This window comes from Phoxinus phoxinus (genome assembly GCF_949152265.1).
Source record: "Phoxinus phoxinus genome assembly, chromosome: 15".
Lineage (NCBI taxonomy): Eukaryota > Metazoa > Chordata > Actinopteri > Cypriniformes > Leuciscidae > Phoxinus > Phoxinus phoxinus.
Window position 1 is genome coordinate 932,288 of NC_136890.1, and position 25,000 is coordinate 957,287.

General features: G+C 47.5%; 1 protein-coding gene across 2 annotated transcripts in view; it reads right to left on the reverse strand.

Annotated features, from left to right (window-relative positions):
• The window catches only part of LOC307011892 (ELKS/Rab6-interacting/CAST family member 1), a 38,106-nt gene that overhangs the window by 5,583 nt on the left and 7,523 nt on the right, over nucleotides 1-25,000 (reverse strand). For both annotated transcript variants that reach the window (XM_079637967.1, XM_079637966.1), the window contains exons 5-11: nucleotides 23,829-23,996; nucleotides 19,814-19,951; nucleotides 19,483-19,569; nucleotides 13,613-13,806; nucleotides 12,413-12,479; nucleotides 7,826-7,986; nucleotides 5,941-6,067 (exon numbers count right to left, since the gene is read on the reverse strand). In XM_079637967.1, coding sequence (XP_079494093.1) covers nucleotides 5,941-6,067; nucleotides 7,826-7,986; nucleotides 12,413-12,479; nucleotides 13,613-13,806; nucleotides 19,483-19,569; nucleotides 19,814-19,951; nucleotides 23,829-23,996 — 942 coding nt within the window. The remainder of the gene's footprint in view (nucleotides 1-5,940; nucleotides 6,068-7,825; nucleotides 7,987-12,412; nucleotides 12,480-13,612; nucleotides 13,807-19,482; nucleotides 19,570-19,813; nucleotides 19,952-23,828; nucleotides 23,997-25,000) is intronic.

A 25,000-nucleotide genomic window follows, 5' to 3' on the forward strand; every position in this document is an offset into this window, starting at 1 on the left:
ATTGCTATTATAACGGCGGATTGCTATTATAACGGCGGATTGCTATTATAACGGAGGATCGCTATTATAACGGCGGATTGCTATTATAACGGCGGATTGCTATTATAACGGCGGATCGCTATTATAACGGAGGATTGCTATTATAACGGCGGATTGCTATTATAACGGCGGATCGCTATTATAACGGCGGATCGCTATTATAACGGCGGATCGCTATTATAACGGCGGATTGCTATTATAACGGCGGATTGCTATTATAACGGTGGATTGCTATTATAACGGCGGATCGCTATTATAACGGCGGATCGCTATTATAACGGTGGATTGCTATTATAACGGCGGATTGCTATTATAACGGCGGATCGCTATTATAACGGTGGATTGCTATTATAACGGCGGATTGCTATTATAACGGTGGATTGCTATTATAACGGCGGATCGCTATTATAACGGCGGATTGCTATTATAACGGCGGATCGCTATTATAACGGCGGATTGCTATTATAACGGCGGATTGCTATTATAACGGTGGATTGCTATTATAACGGCGGATTGCTATTATAACGGCGGATTGCTATTATAACGGCGGATCGCTATTATAACGGCGGATTGCTATTATAACGGCGGATTGCTATTATAACGGCGGGTTTGCCGGCGCACGCCAGGAGCGGTTCACAGCCGAGGAGACCGACGTTCTCGTCAGGGCCGTAAAACACAGAGAAGTGACATTGTATGGGGATGATGGAGAAACCACTCAAATTAGCTTCGGTTAAACAGGCGTATAATAATTTGGGTAAATGTGTAATCTAGATTTACGCCTATTTTTCTGTGTGTTGTTCACACACTACATAATGGCCAGGCATGCGCCCTTAAAATAGCATATGACTAACGCGCGGCGCCGCTGTCTTTAGACTGGTTCTCTTTCAAGCATACGTTTCGGTGTCTCACTGTGGGATACGCCCCTTCCGCGTATTCCTCAGAAGCCCTATTACATTATGCCAGCCCCAATTGGCTGGCAGACGTGACGTAGTGTCTGGGAGGGGCTACCCCACTCCTCGGTATAAGAGGAGCAGCACAACGTCATACGACATTCAAAAACCTCTTCTCGCTTCACACCAGAAGCCTAGAAGCCTACAAACCTTAACGAACTTCTGGACGGATTACTGGCCACCACGCCGTTTTTCGCCTGGCTCCTTTAATCAGCATTCCAGCCGATTGTAAGGACTGTTCGACACCAAGATGGCTGCAGCAATGCAGACTATCCCGGCTGGGGAGGGAGATTCTGTGCGACTCTGTTCATGCGGGAACACAATTTCATGCAAAGACACACACCAGGTCTGCTCTGCATGTCTCGGGCTGAAACATGCTCAATTGGCGATCGAAAATCCCGGCACATGTGAACACTGCGCACGCTTCACCACGATGAGCCTTCGTCGCAGGCTAGCACGCCAAGCTAGCCTGTCGGGCCAGGATCCCCTTATGACACCTAGCCCCTCGCCAGCTGCCACTCCACAGGTATCCATTCCTGTAGAGTTGCCCACCATGGCAGCTCTATCCTGGAGCGAGCAGCTCGACGTGTGCATGCCTCTGCCCGGTGTGCTCAGCACAGACGAGGAAGAGGACGCACTCGATCTCGAGGAAGAGGGACAATCGGATTTTCTTCTCTCTGATGAGGAGGAAGACTTCGAGGACTCCCCTTTCCTCTCCCCCGCGCACCCGGCACAACTCCTCGCTGCGACGGGATCCACGGAAGAGGCAGGCGGGGCACCATCCCCCCCGCTTCTCAGTGTTGACCTGCAAGATGTGTGCAAACGCGCTGCAGGGAAACTGAACATTCCGTGGCCGACCGTGGTAGCAGAGACAGCGAAGTCTCGCTATGAGGGCAAGAGGCTGCCGAGTGCAAAACGGGCAGCACGACAGCTCCTTCCTGTTTTCCCAGAGCTCCTGGAGGAGGTCGCGGTTACATGGAAGGACAAGCCGTTTACCAGCAAAATGCCCGTGCAGGGTGGCTCCGTTCTCGACGTAGAGGGGCTGGAAAAGGAAGGCCTTCTCCGAATGCCCCCCATGGAGCCATTAGTTGCCGCGCACTTGCAACCGAGACGCACGGCGGCCGCAAATCCGACGTTGCCATCAAAAGCTGACCGTTTCCAGTCGAGCATGACGGAACGCGCCTATAAAGCGGTTGCGCTCTCTGTCAGGGCTATGAACGCGATCTCCCTGCTGACCGCATACCAAGCGGAGCTGCAGGACGAAGTGTCCACTATGCCAGGTCAGGCACACTGGGAAGAGATCTGTGTCGTCACGGATCTCTCTCTGCGTCTTCAGAGATGCGCGGTTCAAGCCGCTGGGAAAGCCATGGCCACAATGGTGATCCAAGAGAGAGGACGGTGGCTTAATCTGGCGAATCTCTCCGACAGGGAAAAAGAAGCCATCCTGGACGCACCGGTCGTCGCGGAGGGCATTTTTGGCTCAGCTCTGACGCTGATGCAAAGGAGATGCGAGGAGAAAAAGAGGGATGATGAGGCGCTGTGCATCTCTGTATGCCGAGAAAGACGCAGACTGCACCACCTCCGCCACCGCGACAGACCTTCGCACAAGCGGCGGCTCGCCCACCCCCCACCTTTCGCATTCCGAAACGGCAGAGACCTTACGTGAATGCAGCGGGTCAGAGTGTAGCGCAGGAACAGAGATCTGTCTGGCCTAAGAAGAACTATCCGCCTGCAGCAGCTCAGACGGCCCAGCCAGCTTCTCAACCTCTTCCTAATCCCCATCTTCAGGGAGCGAGGAGGAAGAAGAAGACCGTTTGACAGGGTAATCCCCGGGGAAGGGAGTCAACAGCCCCCCAGTTCACTAGCTCCCGACCCTCGGTCGTTCAGCGTTCGACAAATCAAGAGTTCCACTGTTCACGAATGGTCTGTGGGGAAAGCCGTTCACGAGGGCAGGATAGTGAATGGAAGATGGGGTCAGCATCTGACCAATCTTCACATAAACTATCTGGAAATGCTGGCCGTGTTTCTAACGATAAAGCATTTTCTCCCTTTTCTGAAAGGGCATCATGTTCTCGTGAGGACGGACAACACTACAGTTGTGGCATATATAAATCGACAGGGAGGTCTCAGATCACTTCCTTTGCACATGCTGGCGCGCAAACTGATTTTGTGGAGCAATGCCAATCTGTCATCCCTGAGAGCAACGCACGTACAGGGTATCATGAACCGGGGTGCGGATCTGCTGTCCAGGGGCAATCCACTTTACGGGGAGTGGAAATTGAACAGGGAAGTGGTCGAACAGATCTGGGAGATATACGGCAGAGCGACAGTGGATCTGTTCGCGTCCCACGACAATGCTCAGTGTCCTCTGTTTTTCCGAGGTGGCCAGGGAAATACTGGCTGGCGGAGATCATACATATGCTGTACGAAGACCCGTGGTCTCTCCCGATACGCAGAGATCTACTGTCACAAGCAGGGGGGGAAATCTTTCACCCCCACACAGAGCGCCTAGCACTATGGTCTTGGCCAGTGAGTGGTTCAATCTGAATACAGCTGGTCTGTCTGAAAGTGTTATCAGAACCATACAGAATGCTAGAGCGTCGTCAACTAGGTCTCTCTATGAATGCAAGTGGGGCGTGTTTGAGCGCTGGTGCGCGGCTAAGCACGAGATTCCCTTTCAGTGTTCGGTGGCAGTCGTTCTAACATTTCTCCAGGATTTGATAGAACAAAGAAAGGCATTTTCAACCATAAAAGTTTATTTGGCCGCTATATCTGCTTGTCACATAGGTTTTGATAATAAAACCGTCGGGCAGCATCCCTTGGTATGCAGGTTCATGAAGGGCGCACGTCGCGCTTTGCCAGTTTCAAAACAGCTTTCCCCTACATGGGATTTAGCACTGGTACTCGATGCTCTCTCAATGTCCCCGTTTGAGCCACTGGACAAGATTGATCTAAAAATATTGTCGTTTAAAACGGCCCTGCTGTTAGCATTGGCCTCGGCGAAGCGCGTAAGTGAGATTCACGCACTTTCTGTGCATTCAGCATGTACATAGTTCATGCCAGGGGATGCAGGGGTAGTTCTGAAGCCTAATCCTGCATTTATGCCCAAGATAGTTAATTCTATCACTCCTTTTGAGTTAAGAGCTTTCTATCCACCACCTTTTGCTTCATCAAAACAGCAAAAGCTAAATGAGCTGTGCCCAGTACGTGCTTTACGCATTTACATGGAGAGAACCAGAGGGTTCAGGGCAAGTGATCAGCTGTTCGTATCTTGGATGAAGCCACGTACGGGAAAGCCGATTACGAAGCAGCGGTTGTCGCACTGGATAGTGGAGGCGATTTCGTTAGCATATTCCAGTAAGGGCCATGCGCCCCCAGCTGGTTTACGTGCACACTCAACAAGGGGAATGTCAACTTCGTGGGCTCTCTTTAAAGGAGTCACGATACAGGATATTTGCGATGCGGCGAGTTGGTCTTCGCCGCATACATTTGCTAGGTTTTATAAACTGGATGTTACAGCTCAAACTTTAGCACATGCAGTATTGAGCGTTGGAACTGAGTCATGACTCATGACTCATGACTCGTCTAGCCCCGGAGGCGGTGCTGTGGTTGGCAGGAGACTTCGAGACAGGCTATCTGGCAATACGGGAGTTAGGATATCCCATAGTGAGACACCGAAACGTATGCTTGAAAGAGAACAATAGGTTATTTGCGTAACCCCGGTTCTCTGATAGCATTAAGTTAGGTGTCTCACCAGATCACCCTCCTTGCTGTGTGAAGCGAGGAAGAGGTGTGCTTGTTTTGAATGTCGTATGACTTTGTGCTGCTCCTCTTATACCGAGGAGTGGGGTAGCCCCTCCCAGACACTACGTCACGTCTGCCAGCCAATTGGGGCTGGCGTAATGTAATAGGGCTTCTGAGGAATACGCGGAAGGGGCGTATCCCATAGTGAGACACCTCACTTAATGCTATCAGAGAACCGGGGTTACGCAAGTAGCCTATTGGTTTCTCCTGGTCAGTGGCGGAGTTGTTTTCTGGAACTGCAGAATATCACCAGGGAACGTTTGCGCCGGAACACACTCCTCTTTACACTGAGAGAGAGTAGTAACGTCAGGGATGATTGTGGTTGTAAATGAAAGTCTGGTTGACGTCAGAACTCGACTGATGTTGGTTTCTGACGTCAACCGATTTTCAACCACAATACAACGTCTCTCCAACGTTGGAGATTAACGTCAATCTGACATTGGATTCTGACATCAACATGATTTTAATTTTCAACGTTGGGTTTGGTCTTCTAAATACGAATTTTGTCATAGTTTTGGAGCACACTAGCTTATAGATAACAAGGCTAACATATTCATACTAAAAGCCAAACAAATGGGAACAGCCATTTGTGTGTCCGAAACCATTGTGGACGTTATTGAGTGCACTTATTCAATCCCACTACAGGAACTATGTTCTAGAAATAAATGTGATATTGATATGAGGGTAGGCAGGCAGAGATTCAGAGACATAAGGTACTGTAAATTGGCTATTACTGTACATGCAACAATAATAAAACAATGCATTGACATTTACTTTTATACTTAAGTACTTTTAAAAATGAGCACTTCTGTACTTTTACTTAAGTAAACATCGGTCTTTACAACTTTTACTTGTAATAGAGTAATATTTGACCAGTAGTATCTGTACTTTTACTCCAGTAAGGAAGTTGTGTACTTTGTCCACCTTTCTTCTGTGAAATAACTGTAAACCACTTCATTTCTGTGTGACTAATGTGCAATCTTGACACGCACGTGCGTGCGTGTGTTCCAGAGAGGCGTGTTACGGGCTGGTTTTAGATGTCTATAGTCTTATAAACGCTCGTAGTGATGATTGACAGGACTGGATGATTAGGAATATATATTATACACTTACATTGAAAGAATAAAAGCACAGGGGAATGACTGACCTGCTGTTTTGGGGGATTCATGAACCTGTCCTTCTCTCTCCTCAAGGTCATCACGTCTCCAGGGGTCGACATGTTCCTGACGGGAGAAAGTTCTCGTAGTTCACCGGCGGCCAGAAGAGCCTGGTGTCTGATGACACACACACACACACACACACACACACACAGAGAGAGAGAGAGAGAGAGAGAGAGTCAAGGCATATTTGGTCTATAATTCTGCAGGTATTATTAAGCCACTTTTCCTTTGTGGGCTATTGTTTTTATTACTTTCTCTTATTTTTTTTTGCATTTTTCCGTGCATATTCAAAGGCATTGTTTTGAGAACTCAATCTCTTTCCCAGAGCACACATGAGTTCACTTTATTTATTAGACCAGGTTACTTCTTTAGGTATCTGGCATCCATTACCGTGAGCTATAATGAGGAGAAGTGTTCAGGAGAGAACAGCACATGTGTGCGGACTTAAAGGAATAGTTCACTTAAAAAATTAAATCCTGTCATCATTTACGCCCTCAAGTTGTTCCAAACCTGTATGAGTTTCTTTCTTCTGCTGAACACAAGGGAAGATATTTTGAAGAATGTCGGTAACTAAACAGCTGATGGACAGTGAGTTACATAGTAAAAAATGGCTACTGTTAACTGTCTGCTTACTTACGTTCTTCAAAATATCTTCCCTTGTGTTCAGCAGAAGAAAGAAATCTATACAGGTTTGAAACAACTTGAGTTGTGTTCAAGTAAATGATGACAGAATTCGCCTTTGGCTAAGCCACGCCCTAGAATGTAGATTGACCAATCACAGCGCAGCCGAGAACGAGCTCCACAGCGGTCCGACACTTCTTCACAGCGCTCCATTGACTTTAACACCGGCGTCTCATATGTTTGGTCTCGGCAGGCTATTACCGTCGTAGTTTTATCAGAAATATGGTTAACCGTTGTGCCTGGGGCATTAGTAACACAGATACGTGTTTCCCAGAGAGGTTGGAGGGGGGGGGGTCCGTTTTCCCCTTCCCAAAACCGGTCAAATCCTGACAAGTGTCGTCTTTGGATTAAACTGTGTGGACGTCCTCAGTCAGCGAAACCCCTCAAGATCAACAACACACTTTTTCACACAAAACATCACCTTGTCAGCTAACGTTACCTAGCATACAGGTTGTTGATACGCTAGCACACGCTGCTAATAAATACAACTATACTCGCGTAGTCCGTTTGCTTTGTAATAACGATTATAGAAGTGAATAGAGACCAGCTCTGCATGAACAGTGTTGCTCCTGATATTGTGAGTCCCAGTCTCCGTCTCCATTAGGATATGATGCGCTGGGTCATGTTTTGACTGTGACCGTTATGCTTTTGCCTCTATTTGGATGCCTTGTTGTTGCTTGTGTTTCGCCGGTATGTCTTGAATAAAGCCTTCGAACGCACACTGAGCCCCTTCTGCCTACTTCTATCCGACACTTTATTTGCTGCTTTATAAAAGTTTGATCAAAGTTCAGCAGGAAGAGCCGTCACAGCATGAGCCATGTTGATACCGAACCAGAGCCCAGATGAAGTTGACGGACGTAGCAACAGTAACTAAGGGGGGCGGGGCTTAGCCAAAGGTGAATTGTCATTTTTCAGTGAACTATCCCTGTAACACCGGCTATTGTCGGGGTGATTTGGTCGGGAGCTACTTAAAAAAGTAGTTTGAATTATACACACCTTGTAATCACATTGTTATTTAAATGTAGCCGGTGGACACTATTTCGCTTTTCTCATTCGCCAAACAAGTCTTTTGCGTAAGATGAAAGTAATGTGCAAGTTTATAGACCCGTTATTAAGGAACCAGAGGAACATGAACTCCGCCGTCGGATTAGCCGGGTCAGCGCTGCTGAAAGCGAGGTTTGCTGCACTCACTTTAGCTGCAGGATCTCTGAGAGCTGTCGGCCGTGGTCGTCCCGCAGCCGGCTCAGCTCAGAGTCGTGTTCACACAGAGTGTTCTGTGTGGAGGACAGCCGCTGCCTCGTGGCGTCCAGCTCTCTCCTGGTGTTGTCCAGAGCCGCCGTCAAATCCTCCAACTGGGAGAGTACGATTAAACACTGATGTTTATCACACAATATCCGTGTGTATCCTTCATATCTATCTTCAGTATTCATCATAATTATATGGTGTTCTGTCGAGTCTGGTGTTCTGGCGAGTCTGGTGTTCTGTCGAATCTGGTGTTCTGGCGAGTCTGGTGTTCTGGCGAGTCTGGTGTTCTGGCGAGTCTGGTGTTCTGGCGAGTCTGGTGTTCTGGCGAGTCTGGTGTTCCGTCGAGTCTGGTGTTCCGTCGAGTCTGGTGTTCTGGCGAGTCTGGTGTTCTGGCGAGTCTGGTGTTCTGGCGAGTCTGGTGTTCTGGCGAGTCTGGTGTTCTGGCGAGTCTGGTGTTCTGGCGAGTCTGGTGTTCTGTCGAGTCTGGTGTTCTGTCGAGTCTGGTGTTCTGTCGAGTCTGGTGTTCTGGGGAATCTGGTGTTCTGTCGAGTCTGGTGTTCTGGCGAGTCTGTTGTTCTGGCGAGTCTGGTGTTCTGGCGAGTCTGGTGTTCTGGCGAGTCTGGTGTTCTGTCGAGTCTGGTGTTCTGTCGAGTCTGGTGTTCTGGGGAATCTGGTGTTCTGTCGAGTCTGGTGTTCTGGCGAGTCTGGTGTTCTGGCGAGTCTGGTGTTCTGGCGAGTCTGGTGTTCTGTCGAGTCTGGTGTTCTGTCGAGTCTGGTGTTCTGTCGAGTCTGGTGTTCTGTCGAGTGTGGTGTTCTGGGGAATCTGGTGTTCTGTCGAGTCTGGTGTTCTGGCGAGTCTGGTGTTCTGTCGAGTTTGGTGTTCTGTCGAGTCTGTTGTTCTGTCGAGTCTGGTGTTCTGTCGAGTATGGTGTTCTGGCGAGTCTGGTGTTCTGGCGAGTCTGGTGTTCTGGCGAATCTGGCGTTCTGGCGAGTCTGGCGTTCTGTCGAGTCTGGCGTTCTAGCGAATCTGGCGTTCTGGCGAGTCTGGCGTTCTGGCGAGTCTGGTGTTCTGGCGAATCTGGTGTTCTGTCGAGTCTGGTGTTTTGGCGAGTCTGGTGTTCCGGCGAGTCTGGTGTTCTGGCAAGTCTGGTGTTCTGTCGAGTCTGGTGTTCTGGCGAATCTGGCGTTCTGGCGAGTCTGGCGTTCTGGCGAGTCTGGTGTTCTGGCGAATCTGGTGTTCTGTCGAGTCTGGTGTTTTGGCGAGTCTGGTGTTCCGGCGAGTCTGGTGTTCTGTCGAGTCTGGCGTTCTGGCGAATCTGGCGTTCTGGCGAGTCTGGCGTTCTGGCGAATCTGGTGTTCTGTCGAGTCTGGTGTTTTGGCGAGTCTGGTGTTCCGGCGAGTCTGGTGTTCTGGCGAGTCTGGTGTTCTGGCGAGTCTGGTGTTCTGGCGAGTCTGGCGTTCTGGCGAGTCTGGTGTTCTGGCGAATCTGGTGTTCTGTCGAGTCTGGTGTTTTGGCGAGTCTGGTGTTCTGGCGAGTCTGGTGTTCTGTCGAGTCTGGTGTTCTGGCGAATCTGGCGTTCTGGCGAGTCTGGCGTTCTGGCGAGTCTGGTGTTCTGGCGAATCTGGTGTTCTGTCGAGTCTGGTGTTTTGGCGAGTCTGGTGTTCCGGCGAGTCTGGTGTTCTGGCGAGTCTGGTGTTCTGGCGAGTCTGGTGTTCTGGCGAGTCTGGTGTTCTGGCGAGTCTGGTGTTCTGGCGAGTCTGGTGTTCTGGCGAATCTGGTGTTCTGGCGAGTCTGGTGTTCTGGCGAGTCTGGTGTTCTGTCGAGTCTGGTGTTCTGGCGAGTCTGGTGTTCTGGCGAATCTGGTGTTCTGGCGAGTCTGGTGTTCTGGCGAGTCTGGTGTTCTGTCGAGTCTGGTGTTCTGTCGAGTCTGGTGTTCTGGCGAATCTGGTGTTCTGGCGAGTCTGGTGTTCTGGCGAGTCTGGTGTTCTGGCGAGTCTGGTGTTCTGGCGAGTCTGGTGTTCTGGCGAATCTGGTGTTCTGGCGAGTCTGGTGTTCTGGCCAGTCTGGTGTTCTGGCGAGTCTGGTGTTCTGTCGAGTCTGGTGTTCTGTCGAGTCTGGTGTTCTGGCGAGTCTGGTGTTCTGGCGAGTCTGGTGTTCTGTCGAATTTGGTGTTCTGGCGAGTCTGGTGTTCTGGCGAGTCTGGTGTTCTGTCGAGTCTGGTGTTCTGTCGAGTCTGGTGTTCTGGCGAGTCTGGTGTTCTGGCGAGTCTGGTGTTCTGGCGAGTCTGGTGTTCTGGCGAATCTGGTGTTCTGGCGAGTCTGGTGTTCTGGCGAGTCTGGTGTTCTGTCGAGTCTGGTGTTCTGTCGAGTCTGGTGTTCTGTCGAGTCTGGTGTTCTGTCGAGTCTGGTGTTCTGGCGAATCTGGTGTTCCGTCGAGTCTGGTGTTCCGGCGAGTCTGGTGTTCCGGCGAGTCTGGTGTTCTGGCGAGTCTGGTGTTCTGGCGAGTCTGGTGTTCTGGCGAATCTGGTGTTCTGGCGAGTCTGGTGTTCTGTCGAGTCTGGTGTTCTGGCGAATCTGGTGTTCCGTCGAGTCTGGTGTTCCGTCGAGTCTGGTGTTCCGGCGAGTCTGGTGTTCCGGCGAGTCTGGTGTTCCGGCGAGTCTGGTGTTCTGGCGAGTCTGGTGTTCTGGCGAGTCTGGTGTTCTGGCGAGTCTGTTGTTCTGGCGAATCTGGTGTTCTGTCGAGTCTGGTGTTCCGGCGAGTCTGGTGTTCCGGCGAGTCTGGTGTTCTGTCGAGTCTGGTGTTCTGTCGAATTTGGTGTTCTGGCGAGTCTGGTGTTCTGTCGAGTCTGGTGTTCTGTCGAGTCTGGTGTTCTGGCGAGTCTGGTGTTCTGGCGAGTCTGGTGTTCTGTCGAATTTGGTGTTCTGGCGAGTCTGGTGTTCTGGCGAGTCTGGTGTTCTGTCGAGTCTGGTGTTCTGTCGAGTCTGGTGTTCTGGCGAGTCTGGTGTTCTGGCGAGTCTGGTGTTCTGGCGAGTCTGGTGTTCTGGCGAATCTGGTGTTCTGGCGAGTCTGGTGTTCTGGCGAGTCTGGTGTTCTGTCGAGTCTGGTGTTCTGTCGAGTCTGGTGTTCTGTCGAGTCTGGTGTTCTGTCGAGTCTGGTGTTCTGGCGAATCTGGTGTTCCGTCGAGTCTGGTGTTCCGGCGAGTCTGGTGTTCTGGCGAGTCTGGTGTTCTGGCGAGTCTGGTGTTCTGGCGAGTCTGGTGTTCTGGCGAATCTGGTGTTCTGGCGAGTCTGGTGTTCTGTCGAGTCTGGTGTTCTGGCGAGTCTGGTGTTCCGGCGAGTCTGGTGTTCCGGCGAGTCTGGTGTTCTGGCGAGTCTGGTGTTCTGGCGAGTCTGTTGTTCTGGCGAATCTGGTGTTCTGTCGAGTCTGGTGTTCCGGCGAGTCTGGTGTTCCGGCGAGTCTGGTGTTCCGGCGAGTCTGGTGTTCTGGCGAGTCTGGTGTTCTGGCGAGTCTGGTGTTCTGTCGAATTTGGTGTTCTGGCGAGTCTGGTGTTCTGGCGAGTCTGGTGTTCTGGCGAGTCTGGTGTTCTGGCGAGTCTGGTGTTCTGGCGAGTCTGGTGTTCTGGCGAGTCTGGTGTTCCGGCGAGTCTGGTGTTCTGGCGAGTCTGGTGTTCCGGCGAGTCTGGTGTTCCGTCGAGTCTGGTGTTCCGTCGAGTCTGGTGTTCTGTCGAGTCTGGTGTTCTGTCGAGTCTGGTGTTCTGTCGAGTCTGGTGTTCTGGCGAATCTGGTGTTCTGGCGAATCTGGTGTTCTGGCGAATCTGGTGTTCCGGCGAGTCTGGTGTTCTGTCGAATTTGGTGTTCTGTCGAGTCTGGTGTTCTGTCGAGTCTGGTGTTCTGTCGAATTTGGTGTTCTGTCGAGTCTGGTGTTCTGTCGAGTCTGGTGTTCTGTCGAATTTGGTGTTCTGTCGAATTTGGTGTTCTGTCGAATCTGGTGTTCTGTCGAGTCTGGTGTTCTGTCGAGTCTGGTGTTCTGTCGAATTTGGTGTTCTGTCGAGTCTGGTGTTCTGTCGAGTCTAGAGTTCTGGCGAGTCTGGTGTTCTGGCGAGTCTGGTGTTCTGGCGAGTCTGGTGTTCTGTCGAGTCTGGTGTTCTGTCGAATTTGGTGTTCTGTCGAGTCTGGTGTTCTGGTGAGTCTGGTGTTCTGGTGAGTCTGGTGTTCTGGCGAATCTGGTGTTCTGTCGAATCTGGTGTTCTGTCGAGTCTGGTGTTCTGTCGAGTCTGGTGTTCTGGCGAAAGACTGGTCAGTGTGACCTACACTTTTCCCCATTACAGAAACACACAATCCTATGAAAGCTCTGCTAAAGACCCGGATCAGGAAACCCACACTGACATAGCCTGTCTACAGATAATTGTCTTCAATCTAAAACTCAATGTACTTTATCTATTCCATAATAAACTGGGTGTGAATAAATCAGCGATATAAAGCCATGTGCAATTTCTGAGGAAAGGTGTAATCTGTGAGAACGGACGGAGTTACCTGAGTTTGAGTATTGGGAGTCATTTCCGGGTTCACAGACTGGTTAGGGTTCTTCTCCTTCACTTGTCTGCAACACAACACAGTTAGGCAAGTATACAAGTATAGTCTACTGTACTTAAGGTGCTTTATAAGTGTTTGTGTCACATTGTCTGGTTGCCACTGTTGAGGAGTTGAACAAAACTTGAACTGAATAATGAAAGTCTTCTATTTTTCTTCTCAAAATTCTTTGGAGCAATTATAACTGATGTTTCTCTCCATTAGTTTTCTACAGCCTCAACAATACTTACAACAATACTTGGAGTCTCCATCTCAATCGCTCTAGCGCCACCAACTGTCCAAAGTTGCACTTATGTTTATGCTAATAACTTTTGAACTTTAAGGGCCAGAAACTAAATTATTTTTCCTTGATTCCTTGGCTCGTAACGATTCGATTCATGAACATTTTTCCACCATTTTGAACTTTCCCTGAAAAGCCTAGACGGTACATCTGATTTTCACCAAAATTGGCTCAAATCATCTTCAGAGCGTGTTGGCAAACTGTTATTAAAAGCTTTTTGATAAACCCAACCATTCTTGAGTAATGCGCAAACGAATTCGACGAAGGGCACATTAAAAATGGAAACGAGGCTTTATCTCCGCAATGCTTTAGTGGATTGAGACCAGTCTTAGCACACGTCATTACAAGCACAGCGCCACCTACTGGTCAGGAGATATGAAAAATGGTTATTTGCTTGTAAATTATTTTATGATTCCATTTCATCATTTTTGAGGAAACCATCAGTTTTGTCGTAAAATGCTGTATTTGACAAACGTATTAGCGTGTTGTTACGTAACTCTTTATGTGTCATACCCTGAAGAAACTCAAACATTTAAATAAATAAAAAAACGCTATTAGCTTTTTATTAGTTTTGCATATTTTAATGAAAATAGTCCAGTACACTCCGCTTCTCAAGCTCACATCCTCCCGTGTTAATCTACTAACTCTCCTGACTGCTTTGGCGGACAAAATGGCGGATGGCGAAGTATGATTGGTCAGATCACCTGTCAATCAAACTCCCTGCAAAGGGTCAATTGTATGACATGAGTGTGTCCCAAAGCTCGTCTACTCTCCTGCTACACACTTTTCTTCACAGAAAGAGTACACACTTTGAGGGCGTAGTATAAGTAGGTACGTTTGAGACTCGGGAGATGTGGCCGTACCTCTCCAGCTGGAGGACTCTGCTGTCCTGCTCCAGCCGCTCAGCCTGAAGCTCCCGCAGAAGAGCCAGCACTCTCTGCACCTCAGCGCTACTCTGCTCCTCGCGCTCCCTGTGACGGACGGCTTCCGTCTGGAGGACCTGCACTCGCTCCGACAGCTCCGGGTTCCAGCGAGCGACACACTCCGCCTCACACACCTCCAGCCGAACACACACAACACACTCTATATCACAAATACTCGGAAAACAGGAATTTCATTGACTGACATACAAACCACAGTCAGAGAATAAAGAAGATTTAGATGAAAGGTACGTTAATTCTATGAATTGTATATGTAAATATAAACATTTACATATTTAATTGCCTTTATTACATGGCTTGGTTGAATTCTAATGTAGAATGCGGTCTGTTATTTCTTGATAACACCGTTGCCATGGACACAGTGTTCTTTAGCGGATCAATACAATTGTTTTTAAATCAATAAACTCCTTTTTAAATCAATATTTTGTGTCAAATTATTGATTTATTTGGTAGGTAGCCATGTAATAAGCGTAATAATGTGTAGCGAGGCGGTTGTTATAGCGAACACACTCTGCGTCGCGTCGGGTCCTGATCAGCCCGCCAGGGTTGTGTTCGCTATAACAACCGCCTCGCTACACATTATCCCTTACATAAAGGCTTTAGATATGGAACAAACACAGACACTGATTCAAATTTAACCAACCAAAATCACACTATGGGCCCTATTATATCGTTCCGAAACGCAAGTATCAAACGGAAACGCAAGTAACTTTGTGGGCGGATCCCGGCGCTGTTGCTATTATACCGGCCGGATGAACGACTCTTGTGCCCGACGCAAATGTAAAATGTGTTGGTCTGAAGTCGCTTCATTACTCATAGCTGTGGTTTGGGCGTAACGTGAAATAAACCAATCAGAGCGTCCTCTCACATTCCCTTTAAGAGCCGGCGCGCTTGTTCCCCGGCGGATTGCTATTATAACGGCGGATCGCTATTATAACGGCGGATCGCTATTATAACGGCGGATCGCTATTATAACGGCGGATCGCTATTATAACGGTGGATTGCTATTATAACGGCGGATTGCTATTATAACGGCGGATCGCTATTATAACGGCGGATTGCTATTATAACGGCGGATCGCTATTATAACGGCGGATCGCTATTATAACGGCGGATTGCTATTATAACGGCGGATCGCTATTATAACGGCGGATCGCTAATATAACGGCGGATTGCTATTATAACGGCGGATTGCTATTATAACGGCGGATCGCTAATATAACGGCGGATTGCTATTATAACGGCGGATCGCTAATATAACGGCGGATTGCTATTATAACGGCGGATCGCTAATATAACGGCGGATTGCTATTATAACGGTGGATTGCTATTATAACGGCGGATTGGTATTATAACGGCGGATTGGTATTATAACGGCGGATCGCTATTATAACGGCGGATTGCTATTATAACGGCGGATTGCTATTATAACGGCGGATTGCTATTATAACGGCGGATTGCTATTATAACGGCGGATCGCTATTATAACGGCGGATCGCTATTATAACGGCGGATTGCTATTATAACGGCGGATCGCTATTATAACGGCGGATCGCTAATATAACGGCGGATTGCTATTATAACGGCGGATTGCTATTATAACGGCGGATCGCTAATATAACGGCGGATTGCTATTATAACGGCGGATCGCTAATATAACGGCGGATTGCTATTATAACGGCGGATCGCTAATATAACGGCGGATTGCTATTATAACGGTGGATTGCTATTATAACGGCGGATTGGTATTATAACGGCGGATTGGTATTATAACGGCGGATCGCTATTATAACGGCGGATTGCTATTATAACGGCGGATTGCTATTATAACGGCGGATTGCTATTATAACGGCGGATTGCTATTATAACGGTGGATTGCTATTATAACGGCGGATCGGTATTATAACGGCGGATCGCTATTATAACGGCGGATTGCTATTATAACGGCGGATTGCTATTATAACGGCGGATTGCTATTATAACGGCGGATTGCTATTATAACGGCGGATTGCTATTATAACGGCGGATCGCTATTATAACGGCGGATTGCTATTATAACGGCGGATCGCTATTATAACGGCGGATCGCTATTATAACGGCGGATCGCTAATATAACGGCGGATTGCTATTATAACGGCGGATCGCTATTATAACGGCGGATCGCTATTATAACGGCGGATCGCTATTATAACGGCGGATCGCTATTATAACGGCGGATCGCTATTATAACGGCGGATCGCTATTATAACGGCGGATCGCTATTATAACGGCGGGTCGCTATTATAACGGTGGATCGCTATTATAACGGCGGATCGCTATTATAACGGTGGATCGCTATTATAACGGCGGATTGCTATTATAACGGCGGATCGCTATTATAACGGCGGATCGCTATTATAACGGCGGATCGCTATTATAACGGCGGATTGCTATTATAACGGCGGATCGCTATTATAACGGTGGATCGCTATTATAACGGCGGATCGCTATTATAACGGCGGATCGCTATTATAACGGTGGATCGCTATTATAACGGCGGATCGCTATTATAACGGTGGATCGCTATTATAACGGTGGATCGCTATTATAACGGCGGATCGCTATTATAACGGCGGATCGCTATTATAACGGCGGATTGCTATTATAACGGCGGATTGCTATTATAACGGCGGATCGCTATTATAACGGCGGATTGCTATTATAACGGCGGATTGCTATTATAACGGTGGATCGCTATTATAACGGCGGATTGCTATTATAACGGCGGATCGCTATTATAACGGTGGATCGCTATTATAACGGCGGATTGCTATTATAACGGCGGATCGCTATTATAACGGTGGATTGCTATTATAACGGCGGATTGCTATTATAACGGTGATTATAACGGCGGGTTTGCCGGCGCACGCCAGGAGCGGTTCACAGCCGAGGAGACCGACGTTCTCGTCAGGGCCGTAAAACACAGAGAAGTGACATTGTATGAGGATGATGGAGAAACACACACACATTAGCTTCGGTTAAACAGGCAAAATTTGGGTATTGTGAAAGATTTATGCCTATTTTTTCACATCTTCACGGACACAACAATGATTTCCCTCGTGTGTTAATATGTTTCCTTGTAATAATGTATGATTTGCAAAAATTAAAACTGCTGCGTCTGTTTATATTAGAGAATCAAAGTGTGTGTGTTGTTCACACGCTATATAATGGCCAAGCACGCGCCCTTAAAATAGCATATGACTAACGCGCGGCGCCGCTGTCTTTAGACTCGGTTTCTCCTGGTCAGTGGCGGAGTTGTTTTCTGAAACTGCAGAATATCACCAGGGAACGTTTGCGCCGGAACACACTCCTCTTTACACTGAACCGCCGAGATTCACAAGAGTCCGCTGTGCGCGGGTGCAGAATAGCAATGACACATGCGGCGGTTTACAAAGTCAATTGCGCTGATGTTTTAGCCTACAGTGGCTTTCTTTTTTCTTAGTTTGAACATGATGTTACTCATAGCATGCAGTAAGTCTACAGAGGCCTGTGGGCTACATCCCATTATCCTCCTGGCTTCTGCTGATCGCGAGCTGGTGCTGTTATTAGCACTGTACAGTCTCAGGATGTTTGGGAACGCTCCTCTTGGGAAACCACCTCTACATGTGGCAGCATGTCAAAACACAAGATGGTAATTATCCGAGATTGATGTCTGTTTACTCAAGAGAATATAAAAGAAACATTCTCATAAACTGTGATTGCCTCGACATGATGAACAAAAACAGATAACGGGGAGATGAGGACATATTAAGTCTTTCAGAGACTATTGTAATACAGTGCTGAGGGAAATATCAAGCTCAGCCAGGACTGTGACACTGAGGCGTCAGTAAGGAGGAATTGCACCGCCGACGGTGTAATTAATCGCACATATTTGTTTTATAACCCAATTCGCAAAAGTAATTATGCAAATTAGGCCCAAAAATTGGGTGTGGAACTAAGAAGCACCAACAATCTGGCCCCCTAAAACTCTGCCATTGTTGCAGAAAGAGAAAGGAACACAAGCTCTTACATTAATATCTGATGATATCTTGGATAGCCTATAAGGCAGATTGAGGGTATGTTTACACGACTGCGATGCTTCTGATGATCTTCGCGTGAAAAATTAAAAAATAATAATTTCCAACAAAACTGTAGAAATCTTTAAAGTCGTAAACGCTTTAAAGCACAGACTTAACACCAACCGGGGTGGTGATGGCGCAATGGATAAGACACATGCCTTTGGTGTGAGAGACCCGGGTTCGAATCCACTGTGAGACACCAATGTGTCCCTGAGCAAGACACTTAACCCCTAGTTGCTCCAGAGGCGTGCGACCTCTGACATATATAGCAATTTTAAGTCGCTTTGGATAAAAGCGTCAGCTAAATGAATAAATGTAAATGTAAACAACAAACGACTAAAACGCTGCATTCTGCTGCCAGGCCAGTAGATGGTGATGAAACACTACAGACTGAACACGTAATACACATGTGCATGACATCATCGTCTTCAGAGATTCACGTTTTTGTTGTTTACTTACAGACCGTTCTCAAAAACTTGCACTTTGAAACTCGTTTCCAAAACTTAGTGGAAGATGTGATGTCATCATTGGCTTAAAGCAATGCATATTATTTTTTACCTTGAAATATCAGTTTTGGGATCATTCTGGTGTCGTTTACACTTGGCATTAACATGCGCCCTGTATCAGGATGTTGTCCACACACACACACATTGAAAAGACGAGTGTAAACGCGCTTCTGATGGGAATGTGATCGATCAGTGTGTCCTGGTCCAGAGGCAGTCGAGGACGATTGTGATCGGATCTCAGCGTAATGTAAACGCAATCCAGCCGTCGTGTTTGCATTCACACACACACACACGCACACGCTCTCACACACACACACACACACACACACGCACACGCTCTCACACACACACACACACGCACACACGCACACACACACTCGAACACACACACAAACACACACACACACACACACACAGACTCACACTCACACGCTCTCACACACACGCTCACACACACACACACACATTTATTTTCTGTAAAGAACGCACATTTTCCCCACCCCACCCCAGCTGGCAACGTTCTCGGATACGTTTCTCTGCACCGTTTCCAATACGGCATCTGTCCACATTATTATCAGTTATTAGCACTTGTCTTCATCCTCATTATGTGAGATTTGTAAATGTCCCCCGACTGAAAACTGTTTTAAAAGAAAACCCGCCACTTCAGGTCGACTCTGCACCGGAACCATCCTTCTTTTTTTTTTTCGAGATCCGATCTGTTATCCGGATACAGAAGCCACTTGATGTGGACCGGAGTAAACGCACCGTGTCCTGATTGGCTTAATCCGATCTGCTGATCACGTGATTGCATGTTAATGCCGAGTGTGAACGCAGACTGTGATGGTCCACTGACTCCTAATAAGCTTGAATGTCTCTCACCTGGACCTTTCCTTTTTTCCTTCTCTAGGTTTCACTTACAGGGTTTCTGATCATGTTCACCTGTGTCTTGTTTAGTTGTAATTCTAGTCCTGTATTTCAGTTCTCTCTCTCTCTCTCTCTCTCTCTCTCTCTCTCTCTCTCTCTCTCTCTCTCTCTCTCTCTCACATTACGACCTGAGCCACCGTGCTCTTTAACTGGATGGCAGGTTTGTGGACAGAGACTCGGAGAGCAACATTGATGCAACTCTTTAGTCTGCAAGTAAAGCTGCGGTGACCAGAGAAGGCTTCCTCGGGCGTCTCTCCTCACACACCTCTTTCTCCGAGAGTCGCTCCTGTAGACAGGCGAGTCTGCTTTTCAGCTCCTTATTTTCATTCTTATGCATTTCTGCCTCTTCGATCTGTCACAGAAGAGAAAGTAGTGGTTAGTCATTTGCATACATTAATATTGTTTGGTTCTAGAACAAAGATGGCGCTTCAGTGCAGGACATCTCTGGACGGGGTGTGCAGTCGGTCTCCTGGAGGAACTTCAGCTAAAGCCTGATTAAACTCTACAGAAACAGCTCAACAATGTCCTCGGGATCTCCAGAAGCGTCCCGCAGGTGTGTGTGTGTGTGTGTGTGTGTGTGTCTGCAGCGCGAGCACCTTCTCCGAGAGCGCCTCCTCCAGCGTGATGAGAGCGGTGTCGGTGTTGCTGGAGTCGCTCTGCAGAGACGTCACTCGGCTCCCCAGACTCTCCAGCTGGTTCTCCCGGTCCCTCAACTGCTCCTGCAGGTTCTCCGTCTGAGAGACACAGGCACGGAGAGTTAACTCTTCATTCGCCACAACAACGTAATTCTGAGGATACATACTTAACAATAACCTTGCATGGGCCTACTACTACTACTACTACTACTAATAATGCATTTCCAGGAACTGGTTAGATCACTTCAGTTACGGCTTCAGCAGAGATGCAGTTTCTGCAACTGACGGCTGATCATCTCTTACTCTCTCGATATATCTAACCCTCTGAGATTATGTATAATCTCACACCATAATGTGCTCTTCACATCAACTTTTTTTTATTTCAAAGAAATGATTGTACTATATATATATTTTTTTATATTTTGTATTTTTAGGGGATTTTATTGTATTAAATTATATTTTTACGCTGTATTTATAATCAATTTATTAACTTTAGAGCATAGACCTAAAAATTAAATTGAAGTAATTCAATTACACTGTGGTAAATCTTGAACGCTTTAGAGCGACAGACGGAAGTTTGATCTATTTTCTAAGACGACCCTCGGCAGATTATTGCTGAAGTGAAAAAGTTTAAAAAAGTGAACCTAAAAAAGTTACCGAATTTTACATTTATTGTTATTTATGAAAAATGCACAAAAATACTAATTAAAATTTTTATATGAAATATTTTCAACAACATGTTTTACTCAATAAAAAAATCAAAGCCGTAAATCGAAACAAGTTGTGTTCCAAATTTGAGTCTGATATCTCAAGAAATGAGTTTTCAGTGAGATGTTGTTCGGCTGCAGTACCAAACGCTTCCACTAGAGGAAACTCTCATTCATTTCCAATGCGCTCAGTTTTGACCGTGAGGAGCACAAGTGTGACTGTTTTTTACAGGACCATTAAACCTGTTCCAATCATGTCCATTATATATATATATTTGTGTGTTCATGCTCAACAAAAGTCTTCTCATCCTCCCCAACCGCCGGTTTTTCTCAATTAAAGCACTTCGACAAGCTTAACCTAGAACAACAACCTTTTATATGATCGATATACGAGTGACCTTCGTCAGCTTGCTTGATTTTTTTATTTTACATTTCAGAAAAGTAATATTAGGTGTGGGATCTTTTGAATTTGGATTAAACTGAACTTAATTTGCTGTGCTTATCCAGTAGATTTGTGCAGTGTATTTGAATTGACAAAATAAGCAAAAACTTATCTCAACTAACTCAGTAAAACTCAAAAACGCCCATGCAAAATAATAATAATGAGTTGATATTTGATATGTAGTGGATTGGGAGATAGAAAGAGTGAAAGCATTTCTCTCACACACTGCCCTGGTCCGTTTACAGCTCTGTGTCGTGTATTCAGATTAACTCGAGTTCTGATCAGTGTGTGTCCATTGCAAGCTGTCTCCAGGCAAGATATGCTCCAGATTTCCATGTGAGTGTGGTTGTAATTGAGAGCATGTGTGGGATTGTGAGAGAAGCGCTGCATTGGTGTGTGTTTAAACAAGACTCTCTCTGTGGGGCTCGAAACTCAGAACATTTGTGTTTGGTTCCAATTACATATGCAGATCTGCCACAGGATCACGGTCACGACCGGTCTGAGCCGCCGCGATCTGTACCACATCCTCAAGTCACATGCAGAAGTCTGAAGCATTATTGAGATGGAAATGTAGATTAAGTCTTCATATTTCGAGTCATATTTCATATCTGTGACGTATCTTCTTGGCACCAGCATGCACAGGAGGATATTTGGAGGACATGTCTGCAGGGTTGTCGACTCGGGTCATCCTCTGATGACTCGCTAGATCATGTCATCTTTGCAGACCTCACGGCGGGATCTTAGAACAGAAATGTCCTCGATACAGTGTACGGTCCGTTTCTTCGTAAACCCAACATACAGTCTGGAAAATGCTTTCCTAAACCTCTTAAAAGATTCTGTTACTCGGGTTGAGACGGTGTGTTTAGTGCGTTTTTAACACATTATCTGGAATTCAGCAACACTCACCTTTTCTATTTATTTTTTCTTGCCAAAGCATTGACCAAGTGAAGAAGAAGAAGAAGAAGAAGAAGAAGAAGAAGAAGAAGAAGAAGAAGAAGAAGAAGTAGGAGTTTTTCAGCAGTTGTAGGCGGGGTCTGTGCTAATAGGGAGGAGTTTATCAGCAGTTGTAGGCGGGGTCTGTGCTAATAGGGAGGAGTTTAGCAGCAGTTGTGGGAGGGGTCTGTGCTAATAGGGAGGAGTTTAGCAGCAGTTGTGGGAGGGGTCTGTGCTAATAGGGAGGAGTTTATCAGCAGTTGTAGGCGGGGTCTGTGCTAATAGGGAGGAGTTTAGCAGCAGTTGTGGGAGGGGTCTGTGCTAATAGGGAGGAGTTTAGCAGCAGTTGTGGGAGGGGTCTGTGCTAATAGGGAGGAGTTTATCAGCAGTTGTGGGAGGGGTCTGTGCTAATAGGGAGGAGTTTAGCAGCAGTTGTAGGCGGGGTCTGTGCTAATAGGGAGGAGTTTGTCAGCAGTTGTGGGCGGGGTCTGTGCTAACAGGGAGGAGTTTGTCAGCAGTTGTGGGCGGGGTCTGTGCTAATACGGATGAGTTTGTCAGCAGTTGTGGGCGGGGTCTGTGCTAATAGGGAGGAGTTTAGCAGCAGTTGTGGGCGGGGTCTGTGCTAACAGGGAGGAGTTTGTCAGCAGTTGTGGGCGGGGTCTGTGCTAATAGGGAGGAGTTTGTCAGCAGTTGTGGGTGGGGTCTGTGCTAACAGGGAGGAGTTTGTCAGCAGTTGTGGGTGGGGTCTGTGCTAACAGGGAGGAGTTTGTCAGCAGTTGTGGGCGGGGACTGTGCTAACAGGGAGGAGTTTAGCAGCAGTTGTGGGCGGGGTCTGTGCTAACAGGGAGGAGTTTGTCAGCAGTTGTGGGTGGGGTCTGTGCTAACAGGGAGGAGTTTGTCAGCAGTTGTGGGTGGGGTCTGTGCGAACAGGGAGGAGTTTATCAGCAGTTCTGGGCGGGGTCTGTGCTAACAGGGAGGAGTTTGTCAGCAGTTGTGGGCGGGGACTGTGCTAACAGGGAGGAGTTTATCAGCAGTTGTGGGCGGGGACTGTGCTAACAGGGAGGAGTTTGTCAGCAGTTGTGGGCGGGGTCTGTGCTAATAGGGAGGAGTTTGTCAGCAGTTGTGGGTGGGGTCTGTGCTAATAGGGAGGAGTTTAGCAGCAGTTGTGGGCGCGGTCTGTGCTAATAGTAAAGAGTTTGTCAGCAGTTGTGGGCGGGGTCTGTGCTAATAGGGAGGAGTTTGTCAGCAGTTGTGGGCGGGGTCTGTGCTAACAGGGAGGAGTTTGTCAGCAGTTGTGGGTGGGGTCTGTGCGAACAGGGAGGAGTTTATCAGCAGTTCTGGGCGGGGTCTGTGCTAACAGGGAGGAGTTTATCAGCAGTTGTGGGTGGGGTCTGTGCGAACAGGGAGGAGTGTATCAGCAGTTCTGGGCAGGGTCTGTGCGAACAGGGAGGAGTTTATCAGCAGTTGTGGGCGGGGTCTGTGCTAACAGGGAGGAGTTTATCAGCAGTTGTGGGTGGGGTCTGTGCTAACGGAGGAGTTTGTCAGCAGTTGTGGGTGGGGTCTGTGCGAACAGGGAGGAGTTTATCAGCAGTTGTGGGCGGGGTCTGTGCTAACAGGGAGGAGTTTGTCAGCAGTTGTGGGCGGGGTCTGTGCTAACAGGGAGGAGTTTATCAACAGTTGTGGGCGGGGTCTGTGCTAACAGGGAGGAGTTTATCAACAGTTGTGGGCGGGGTCTGTGCTAACAGGGAGGAGTTTATCAACAGTTGTGGGCGGGGTCTGTGCTAACAGGGAGGAGTTTATCAACAGTTGTAGGCGGGGTCTGTGCTAACAGGGAGGAGTCGCAAGCTGAGGTTCTTCAACAGTCAGCAGTGCTTTTCAAACATGTCTTGTGTACCTTTTTCTGCAGGACGTGGATCTTCTTCTCCTTGACCTCCAGCATGTCCTTCAGGTCACATATCTCACTGTTCAGAGTCCCCTTCTCTTCTATGAGGTCCTGGATCTGCTTGCTCTTTCTGTTGAGGAACGACTCTCTCTCCTCCAGACGCACACGCAGAGCGTCCACCTTCAGAAGCACAGGCAATCCTCAAACATGGCCTTTATCCGTGGGCTTTCTGCGGCTTCTTTATTTATCACTATTTTATAAAAGTCAACAGGAAATCAGGGAGCGAAACCCAAATCTCCCACATCACCACAACATTCGGTTACACTTTATTTCAATAGTGCACTTTAGACACTGACTCTACTAACTATAAGTAACTTTTCAACTACATGTCAACTAACTCTCATTAGAGTATTAGTAGCCTGTAGACTGTTAGGTTAGGGTTCGGGTTAGGAGGATAAGTTGACTTGTAGTAGCCAAGTTCCTTATAGTCAGTAGAATATCTGTTGGGGGAGCATCAAAATAAAGAGTTAGCAGATATTAAGCACTAATACTCTAATGACAGTTAGTTGACATGTAGCTGCAAAGTTACTGATAGTCAGTAGAATGTCTAACGTGGACTATCGAAATAAAGTGTTGCCAGACATTGGAGCAACACTTACCCTCTTCTTCTGAAAGTTAATACAACAACACCATCTAACTTTCTCGTTCCCAGTTCTGTGAAGCGTGTCAAATAAGAACAGCGATATAGTTCTGTTATTCTCTATCATTTAAAGTGCCCTTATTATGTCTTTTTGGGGATATTCCCTTTCATGCAGTGTGTAATCGAGCTGGCTGTGAATGGTGAAGTTCTGCACAGATTACAGTGTATGAAAAATAAAGTTTTTGTCTCCTAAACGGAAGAATTTATTCTGAACTGAAACGAGTCGTCAGTAATTCAGTCTCACTTCCTGATGAACCTGTGTAGGTTTGTAACTAATTAGCATAATGCCTGCCTCTGGTGTTGTTTGGCTAAACCGCGTCTCTTAGCTCCGCCCTCAAACACTAGTGTATCTGAGACTGGAAGAGTTCGGCTCGTGTTGTTCGTGTGGAGAAGACGCTGTGTTCTGAGATTGATGCGGTTAAACCCACGCCATCGTCACTGTTCGTATCACTGTGATCAAGAGCTGAGATTCAGATATGATAAT